The sequence below is a fragment of the Sycon ciliatum genome, chromosome 2 (assembly GCF_964019385.1).
Source record: "Sycon ciliatum chromosome 2, ocSycCili1.1, whole genome shotgun sequence".
In the NCBI taxonomy this organism is placed as follows: Eukaryota; Metazoa; Porifera; class Calcarea; order Leucosolenida; family Sycettidae; genus Sycon; species Sycon ciliatum.
This window is the reverse complement of record NC_088644.1, coordinates 19,747,632-19,757,705: the sequence shown is the minus strand read 5'-3', so window position 1 is coordinate 19,757,705 and position 10,074 is coordinate 19,747,632. Positions and strand designations below refer to the sequence as shown.

The 10,074-nt window shown below is 47.7% G+C and overlaps 1 protein-coding gene across 1 annotated transcript; it reads right to left on the bottom strand.

Moving 5' to 3' along the window:
- Nucleotides 1-292: 292 nt before the first annotated feature.
- Nucleotides 293-7,019, bottom strand: LOC135809083 (uncharacterized). The gene is made up of 3 exons (XM_065322345.1): nucleotides 6,271-7,019; nucleotides 3,286-3,777; nucleotides 293-2,278 (listed from the first exon to the last, which is right to left on the bottom strand). Exons 1-3 carry the CDS (start codon nucleotides 6,325-6,327, stop codon nucleotides 527-529), a joined length of 2,301 nt encoding a protein of 766 aa, XP_065178417.1. The 5' UTR covers nucleotides 6,328-7,019; the 3' UTR covers nucleotides 293-526.
- Between the last annotated feature and the right edge of the window lie 3,055 nt (nucleotides 7,020-10,074).

The window sequence follows — 10,074 nt, the reverse complement described above, 5'->3', positions numbered from 1 at the left end:
TGGCAGCAAGTCACCTGGCTTCACTAACTTGGAAAACAAGAAAGCTGCTTGACTCAACTGGCTCTACAGATTTCAAGAAACAATACTCTATCAATCAATCCACCCTCTTATCTATGTAGAAGGAGAGGGGAAACAGCTGCTCAAAGGATTTTTAAATTTGAAAACGTGTGGCTAAAGGTCCTTGATGCCAATTGTCTCAAGGGCAAAGGAAATTGTACAATAAAATAATTATTTAAAAAACGATCTAGGGTTGCGTAGGGGAGTATGCTGAAGCCTGACTAAGAGATGAATACGGCATCACGGCACTATTCAAGCTAACATTCTCCTCACTGATGTGTGATGGTAACTAAACAATGACGGCATCTTGCTTCACCAAAATGTGGAGGGTATGAAATACATGTAGACTGAATGTGAAAAGAAAGCTACCTGCAAGTCATTGAAAGACTTCTTCAGTTGAACTGGGCAGGGGACTGGGCAGGGGAAAAGGAGTTAATGTAACCTAGTGTGCATCCTGTTGTGTCTGTTCTTATGGATTGCCGGCCGGCACTGAAAGCGAAGACACACTCCTTGGTGTGCTGCTTTTCAGTGCCTGAGCCTGTTGTGAGCATGTAGCGCTAGCAGAATCAGATTCTGCTCTGCAGCTGCGCTCCATACCCAGGTTGAGCGGAGAGATCGGACCACTCTGGTCATAGATGGGCTTGAGAAGACTTGGAGAGAACCCAAGGAAATTGTCGGTGCCAGCCGGGCCCGGAGCAGAGCCCATTCCTGGCGTAAGAAACCTGGCGGGCATTCTAAAGGACGGTCGGCCGCACGGTGTCTGGTTGCCTATAGCCGTATTGCCTGCGCTGGCCATGTCACTCTTATCACCAGCAGCATCCATAGAGTCTGCAGCTGCTTTGTTGAATGTGGGACTGGACAGCTGATGAGAAGGATCGGCACGAACTTGCGGAGAGAAAAGGTAGTTTCGCAGATCAAACAGGTCCATATCAAGATCAGTCATGGCTTCGCTCTGAGGTATCATCCCCGCTAGTGTGGGACTCCAACCATTAGGAAGATTTGGCACAGTGCCGTTGCCTATTGTCCATGGTGTGTCACAGTTGCTCTTCAAAGCCTGCACACCATGAGCATTGCTGGGTGCCACGGTGTTGGTGATATCACCGAGTTGACTGCGAGAAGATATTTTCCCACTGGGATGCGTTTCACCAATTTGTGCCTCAGGATCTGCTGGCTGGGATTCTGGAGTTGTAGGAGATAATGTGTCGCTAGGAGTATCTGCTGCTGCTGGTGTTGTGAGCCCTTGACTCATTTCCAGTGCGCTCATTTGATATTGCGATGGGTTACTGGCAGACGATGAAGGTCTGTGGCTGCCATTTGCCATTGTTGGCTGGGGAACAGGTGTTGACATCATGTTGCCTGGCGGTTGCAGGAATTGACACAGTGTTTTGGACGCTATTGCTGGAATAGCAGTACCATGACTCTGGATCATGTTGTTGCTGAATTGAGGATGTGCGGATGTGAAGGAAGGGACAGATAAATGAGGTTGACAATGGTTGGGAGGAGTTGACCCGACAGTTATACCACTAGGAGCAGAGCTGCCTAGCCTAGTACGGATCCCTGGGAACTGTTGGATTGCAGGCAGCCGTTGAGGTCGCTGCGTAGTTCCAGACCCTTGCCCTACACCTGCTGTTGCTACTGCAGTACTATACGTTTGAGGCAGTGGTAGTATTGGGCCATCAAACTCCTCCACCGGACTTGGGAATGCATGCAGACCTGGAGGGGCAAAGTGGTGCAGCGGTGCGAGATGTTCCTTTATCTGCGATTGTACGACTTGTGCTGAGACGGCCTGCAAGTGCCTGAGGAGGCCTTGACTTGGACAAAACGAGCTGAGCAGATCACAGGGAATGGGACCAATGAAAACACTGTCACTGGATATGGCATGGCTCCCCTGTCCACGTTGCTGCTGTACTGAACATTGGCGCTTAGGACTGGGCTCGACTCCGCAGCTGTCAGCATGCTGAGGAACAGTGGAGGAATAGAGTGAGCGTGCCTGTTCGTCTGAAGAGTCTGCTGGACAGCTCGACACCATCTGGACACTGCCGGATTGGTCTACGTCAAGCAGGGGCGTGTGCGGGTGGCCGGTGCCATTCTGAGGTTTGCTCATGCCGAGAAGCTCTTCAGTCTGTGGGCAGTCTTTCAGAGTCCAGCGAGATCCACGGCCGTTGGGTGTAGGCACTCGTTGAAAACATGCCCTTAGCGTCAAGTTATGGCGAATCGAGTTCTGCAAAAGAAAAAGAAAAACACAGCAAATGGATCGAAGTACATAATTATAGGAAACAAACAATAAAGTGTAAAGTGTTACTGCCGGAGTGTTGGAGATACAGTGTTATTAGTGTCTCCCCAGTCAGTACAATGTGATTTTCGGATTACAGCACTTCAGAGTCATTCACAAATAATTGAAGTGTGGGATTTCAAGCCCAATGTACTGTAATGCGGGATTCACAGAAGCTTTTTTGCGATGCGACACGTGATGCGACAGCCGCGAAACCCCCAAATCGCAGCCATCTCGCACCCCACGCAACTGCCGCAACTGGGCCGTCGCAGAAGTTGAGCTTGGCTCAACTTGCTCGATGCGACAAGCGATTTGGCGTACGATTTTGACCTTTTCTACAGCGAAGTTGTACAAAGGTTCAAGAGTTGCCTATAAATGTGTACAAGTTGTACCAAACCGCGCGAATACCATGGTGACGGACCCACCTGCATTGAACTTCGCGCCGACTCAAAAGTTGTCGCATCGCTGACTTCTTCTGTGAATGGTTTTTCGCGCAGTTCGCATCGCACGCGTCCGTCACACATCACGTCGCATCGCAAAAAATGCTTCTGTGAATCGATCTCCGGATTTTTGTTGGTTTAATAGCGAGGTGAAATTCTAACGAATTCTGTCTCAAAAGCAGTAAATGAGTGTACAGTCATGTACATATCGTTTGGCACATAATGACTTCAAATGTTAACGATTCTTTCCCTCAAACTAGTGAAGATTCTTTCAAATTCGTTAATTCGTTAATTCTTTAAAATTAAATGTTCGTTAACATTACTGGTCTTACAGTAGGCCAAACCTGGCTCAAACACAGACTAACTGAGTCTCAAGCAAACCGTAATTTTTTTGACTCAAACCCTGATTGCAATTCGGTCTGATTTGAGTTTGAGAGTGGTACGTCTGTACATTGAGTTATCGATGCTAAACCTGACCAAATTCTGAACAGAACAAGTCGATTCTCTGTGTCTCACCTTCCATCCTTTCTTCGCACTGCGGTAATAGGTGAAATTGTCTTCAAACCACTCATACAGCTCTGTCAGTGACATGGTTCTGTCACGTGACGTGTGTATTGCTATGGCGATCAGCGCTGCATACGAATACGGAGGACGGCGACTCTCCTCTTCGTTTTCCTTATCGGTGATATCATCGCATGTGCACTCTATTGTATCAGGCGGTGTTGGAGCGGACGAGGAATCATCTAGCTGTGAAAATGCTGTGTCGCTTCCACTGACGTCTGGCTTAGATATATTTGAGAATCGACGTTGTTGAAGAGCCTCAGTACATGCCCTGCCATTGTTGTCTGCTGTCGGGCTGCTTGGAGGGTTGCACTTGCCAGCTGTAGAAGATGTCACAGTTTCTAGGGAGCTGGGAAGATTCACATCCCCGAGCCATGTAATATTGGTCAGGCTATTGTCCATAGATGGCTTGTTGGGGTTGACGTTATGCTGTGTGGGAGATGCAACCTGAACGGCAGAAGATTTGTTCGCAGAAGTTAGAAAGTTGTAAAAGAGTGGATGAATGTACCCAGGGTCTCCATGTACTGGTGGCACGAGGCATACAAATACATAATTTTCTGCTGAACTTGCTTTCCGAAGTTCAACACTATCGTGATATTTTCCATAAGACAAGATGCACGCAATGCATGAGAAACAGGAGTTGCACCCAACCCTGGTTTTGGTGCAACTTGACACCCTGGTGAAAAATTACAGTGCCCATCATCCGGACGCCTAGATCGATTACAGATACATGCAAAAGTGCATACAAATGCATGTACAAGAACCTTCCGTGTGACGAGCATGCGTAGGCCGTACAAATCTGTGCTTTTAATACCCAGGGTGCTGTGCATTCAAGGTCACATGACTGGTATAGCATAATGCACTGGGCAACCTTGATGTACTCCCTCCCCCCCCCCCCATACTTGCCAACCCTACCGGAATTTCCGGGAAAATCAAGGAAAACTCGCTTTCGTCCCGGTATACCGGAAAATAGTTATAACAACTACAGGATTTTCGAAAATGTCCGTCAACACCTTTTTGTTGATGTTCAGTGTTTTGGACGCTCGCTCGCAATGCTGTGCCCAAAACGAAGGTGTAGCGATCGAGAACTTTTGAGTTAGCGCATGAAAAAGTACTTTTTTGTCGTACATGCTGTACTATTTGTAAATGTTTTGTGGTCATGGTGACGTCATTATGATGTCATAATTATACAATATTTTGCACAATTATAATGTAAAAATTGCAGATCAAGGAAAAACGTTATCAGTGTCAAGGAAACTGTTTGCCAGGGGTTTGGCAAGTATGCCCCCCCCCCTTCCCTCAGTCTGTAAACAACAAATAGGGAAGCAATACCGTAGGGTGTGTGGGTCACCGGGGGGGGGGGGGGGTAAACGCAATGCATGGCCACCAACCCGTCTGTAGAGGTAGTGCTATTACACCATCCTTTCAGATGCTCTGCATGGAGTGTCATGACTGCGGCAACAAACTGACCGTCGTCTTGCTATATACTCCACACAAAGCAGGGAGCAGTGATACATGTACATGTACATGTACCGTAAAGTCATGGATAAAAGCCGCGGCTTATATGGCTTTTTGGGGAATTTTGTAGGCTTCAATATGAGACAGGCTTCTATACAAGACAGGTACTTCTAAACAAGACAGGTACTTCTATACAAGACAGGTACTTCTATGTATGTCAACATTTTAAAACTAGGCTTATGTGCCGACAGCCCGGGCATCTTGAAAATCAGGCTTCTATTCAAAACAGGCTTCTACACAAGACCGGCTTTTTAACACAAGACACTAACACACTAACACACTACGGTACATGTATACTTTTAGTTATTACAGTCAGACCTCGCTTATCCGGTCCTCTTTTATCCCGATCCCTCGCCATTCGGGAGAAAATCGCTGGTTACCGATTTACAGCATATGCCATGCATACATACAGTATGTGTGTTCGGTTATCCGGTTCCCTCGCCTATCCGGAAGTTTTTTGTGGAAAACGGATATTTGCGGCTTTGCGAGGTCTGACTGTACTCCCTACATTCAATGCATGTGCAATGATGTGACCATTGTCACAACCTCTAGGCTCTATAGCCGATCCACACAACACAAGAGAAAAGTCAAGTACACGACCGTCTGAAAAAGTACAAGAAATGTGTACATGTACATGTACGTGCACAAGTGATAGCACAGGAATTAATGTTGATCATTGGCGTTGCCATGGAATAGACCATTGACACTGTAATGATTGTGATCTGTACACATCGTCACACTGAATATGTTCCATCAAGAGTCATTTCGAACAAGCGGGGAGGCTGTGACAACAATGCCATGTTGTAATCCTGTTGCAGCACCCCCCCCCCCCCCCCCATGCATTGCGTTGATTCATTCACACACATTTTTCGTGGGCATGGCTTATGCATGAGTTATGCATGTGTCACTGCGTATAAAGTACCTGTATCTGATGAGGCACAGGGCCGGAAGGTCTAGGTACCGAGGGAAACATTGCACGAAGGTGCTATAGGGCTTGAAAGTGATGACGTCAAAACGGCCAGGGAGTAGTAAGTTGACATCAGATTTCCATTTTTGGATCCACTAAGGTGTGACTTTGCTATTGCCTAAGTATGTGGGTGCATAGCAACCCACTCATGTCGCATGCAGGTGTGACTTTTATTTCGCCACCAGTTGTAACCCCGCCCCCAGTAGCCAAATCAGTCAGTTTTACTGGCTACATCACCATGCTGTGGGTAAGACCGCTTGAAATGTGCTTGGATCCATACAAAAACTAAATCCAATTGGATCCAATTTTTGAATTTTTGAAATTGTTGCTATGCTGTGACGTAGCACTTTCAAGCCCTATTATGAACCATTGTAATGCATGTATTTACATCACGTGAATGTGATGGTTTACAGCGATACATACATGTACGCAAGCACACAATCTGAGATACGTACCGACTTCTCCAACATGTCGTCTTCCCTGCCACCGGTTGCCAAATCAAGGCTGCGCATGATTGATCATGAACTCGCCGCTGATCCGATCCACGTATGGCGAACTTCGTGATCACATTGTTGAAGAACTATGTCTAAATCTAAGCCTAAGGTGGACTAGGCTGTCGCTCCCGAGACACTCAATGTTTGTAGTGGGAAATCGACTATTCAACTAGTAGCAGCATCTGAAGGAGTAGCGTGCGTTGCGTCTGGCTTCACTTCTCGCCCACACTACCAATTCAACTCGTGGCAGCAGCAACTACATGGAGAGTGCCACTGTCAGTGTCAGAACACGGTAAATCCGCTGTTGCTGGCAACCAACAATCACAGTGTTATTTCTAGTGCACGTCTTATCTACAGCACTATGTAGTGTGAGGACTAGAAAGATCTAATGCCTAATGCCAGTAATGGTCCTCTCTACCATAACCAAAGTCATCCTTACAATTACAAACGTTACCGCTACTACACTAATCATCCTAGCACAGCTAACCAACAAATTTCGAATATTCGTCTTTCAAAAAGGTGTCATCTTCATCGCCCTAGGGTCTGGCGATGGCATTTTGGCAGATACATCATCCAGAACCCTACTGAGTGCCTGTCTAACTGGTCTCCAACCCTAGCCTAGCCGAATGCCAGCCGTTGATGTCTTTCCGCAGCACTCACAATTTTGTCAGCAACAATACAGTCGACTAGTCATGATCAGCGCTCGATCACGGCATGCTCTCCACATGCACTCCAGTCCAGGGGTCAGTCTGGCATGCACTGACTGTGACCACAGAACGGACACACACATGTACACAGAGCACGAGTCTACGTCTGTAGCACTTGCATTCGCGCATGGACTTTGAACTATTACTTGTATCGTGCAATCGCCAGTCTAGTTGGTTCAAATTCGTCCAGGCAACAGTTGCCTGTCAACAGGTCAAGCGCGAGTGCCACATGCACATGGCACGCACATGCACGTGTACCAAACTCCAAAGGGGTCATGTACTCTTGCATATGGCCATACCCAGGGAGTACGACTACTAGTACTACTACTAAAGAATACGGTTTTTAGTACAGCATTTTTAGTATCCTACTAGATTATACTCTTGCTACTACCTGACTACGGTCGTATACTGTAGCTAGCTAGCCGGTGTAACTTATGCCGGCATAAATCAGGTCCTTTTTGAGAAGGAGCATAAAATCAAGAGTACATAACCCCGGGGGGTTATGTACTCTTGATAAAATGGCTTCCGAAAACAAGGGCAGATGCCCAATGAGGCTGTTATATACACACTTGCTATTGAAGGACCATACATAGCGCTTCTTGTCGATTTGGAATAATATTTTAGCAGCCACTATAGGACATCTCCCAAAAGTTCAGCATTTGCTTGTGAATTTGGTATTCCTCTTGCATATTATTGTCGTGTACTTCCACAAAGCTCCCAGTCCACATCACGACAATGGTCTGAGTCATTTTTTTCATGACGATTTATCTGTTCTTTTGGTCTTTTTGGCGAAGCATATGATAAAAGCATAATTGGCTGTTTTCTCGAGCATCCTGCCTGCATCCGCTAGAGCATACTCTGGTCATTTTCCGCGCATAATCCGCGTGCCCCTAGCCTATAGTGGTAACGCGAATGATTTACTACTAACTAGTAGTAGTACCGTATTATCTCTATTACAAGCGCAGCCTCTTGTAGAAGCCCAGTCTCTATTATAAGCGCACTCCGATAGGGCTTCGAAAATATACCAGCGCAGTCTCCAATATAAGCGCAGGGCTTATAGAGAACTGTATGGATCATGTCCATGCATACTTGAGTTCGCACATCACATACATGTAAACACAATGCTGATTGCTGTGGTAAAAGTCTGTGATCCCCGAGATCTAAAGTTCAGACTCCCTCAGAGTACCAGGAAGCACAAAACTGCAGTCCCGGTACCTGCTGGGAAACTTGTGCTACTCTCCTCCTCCTCCTCCTCCTCCTCCTCCTCCTCCTCCTCCTCCTCCTCTCTCTCTCTCCCTCCATCCCTCCCTCCCTCCCTCCCTCCCTCCCTCCCTCCCTCCCTCCCTCTCTCTCTCTCTCTCTCTCTCTCTCTCTCTCTCTCTCTCTCTCTCTCTCTCTCTCTCTCTCTCTCTCTCTCTCTCTCTCTCTCTCTCTCTCTCTCTCTCTCTCTCTCTCTCTCTCTCTCTCTCTCTCTCTCTCTCTCTCTCTCTCTCTCTCTCTCTCTCTCTCTCTCTCTCTCTCTCTCTCTCTACACATGCACAGTGTGCGAGTACGAGTCGTACCAAGAGTGCATAACCTGCAGAACTCCGGCCGGAGGGAGAGTGTAATACCGTCCTGCTGGTGAAGGGACTCTGGACCGATAGCCGGATCGCATCCTTTCAGTCACACGAAGAGTCCATAATCCCCCTCCCCCCCCCCCCGGGATTATGAACTCTTGGTCACACAAGGGTATTCTGTCCCCAAGCGTTAAGCCCAAATCCCTCCCGTTGTTCTTCCGAAGATTTGAAGGCGAAAAGAAGCAAGAGTACGGTGAACGCATCAACGAACTTGGGCATACATGTACATTGTACTTTTTTGGGGATACGTACGTCTCCCTGATGTACATGTACATGTACATTTTTTATCACATTGCACATACCTACGGAAGAAGGGGAAACAAACCGAAGACAAAACAAAAACAACAGCAATGGGTGTGTAGGCGCTACATGAGCTGCGCTGGTGAGATGCGGTGGACTCCCCCGACCAATGATCTCGGGATCGGCGTACACAGCAAGCACCATGGGAGGGGGGGGGGGAGATGAAGAGAGAGAGAGAGAGAGAGAGAGAGAGAGAGAGAGAGAGAGAGAGAGAGAGAGAGAGAGAGAGAGAGAGAGAGAGAGAGAGAGAGAGAGAGAGAGAGAGAGAGAGAGAGAGATAGAGAGAGAGAGAGAGAGAGAGAGAGAGAGAGAGAGAGAGAGAGAGAAGAGAGAGAGAGAGAGAGAGAGAGAGAGAGAGGGAGAAAAGGGAGAGAGAGGGGAAGGGAGGGAGGGAGGGAGGGAGGGAGAGAGAGAGAGAGAGAGAGAGAGAGAGAGAGAGAGAGAGAGAGAGAGAGAGAGAGAGAGAGAGAGAGAGAGAGAGAGAGAGAGAAAGAGATAGAGAGAGAGAAAGAGGTAAGTGAGGGAAAGAGAGAAAGAGGTGGAGAGATATAAGTATAGAGAGAGAAAGAGTTCTGGGGCATATCGTCGCTTTGACTATAATGCTACTTTTAGAAGAGGGTCAACATAATGATTTGGGTCCACTGATGGCAGGCTGGTCACGGTGATGCATGTGCATGGCTAGCATCAGTCATGAGCAGAGCACCAGTCACTCTGTTGCAGTATGCAGCAATCTTGAAGCTCTGCCGGTGTTTCCGGGCTGGCTGCTTGTCCAGAACTGCCTGTGGCAATCTATTCATAATTCCACACTGACCACGATGCAGAATCGGAAAGAGTGCAGAAGGTAGTCAGGAGCTCGTGGCGAGAGACATGTAGCTCCTTTCACACTTTTGTGTTACTGCATGGGCCCGGAAGCGGCTGCTTAGGTCATGAAGATGCTTGAGCATGGCTTGTCCACCATGGCACGAGGAACGTCACCCGTTTACGCGTTACTGTAGGCTAAAGCTGACTTGTGCCTTGGCTGCCGTGCTGCCTGACATTGTCACAAGCCAGGTCTAGTCTGCCATCCGTTGTGTCCCGGGATCACGTTCCACTCACCATCGTCATTTCCACCTCGTCCAGGCCAGGCCGAAGCTCGTCTAGCT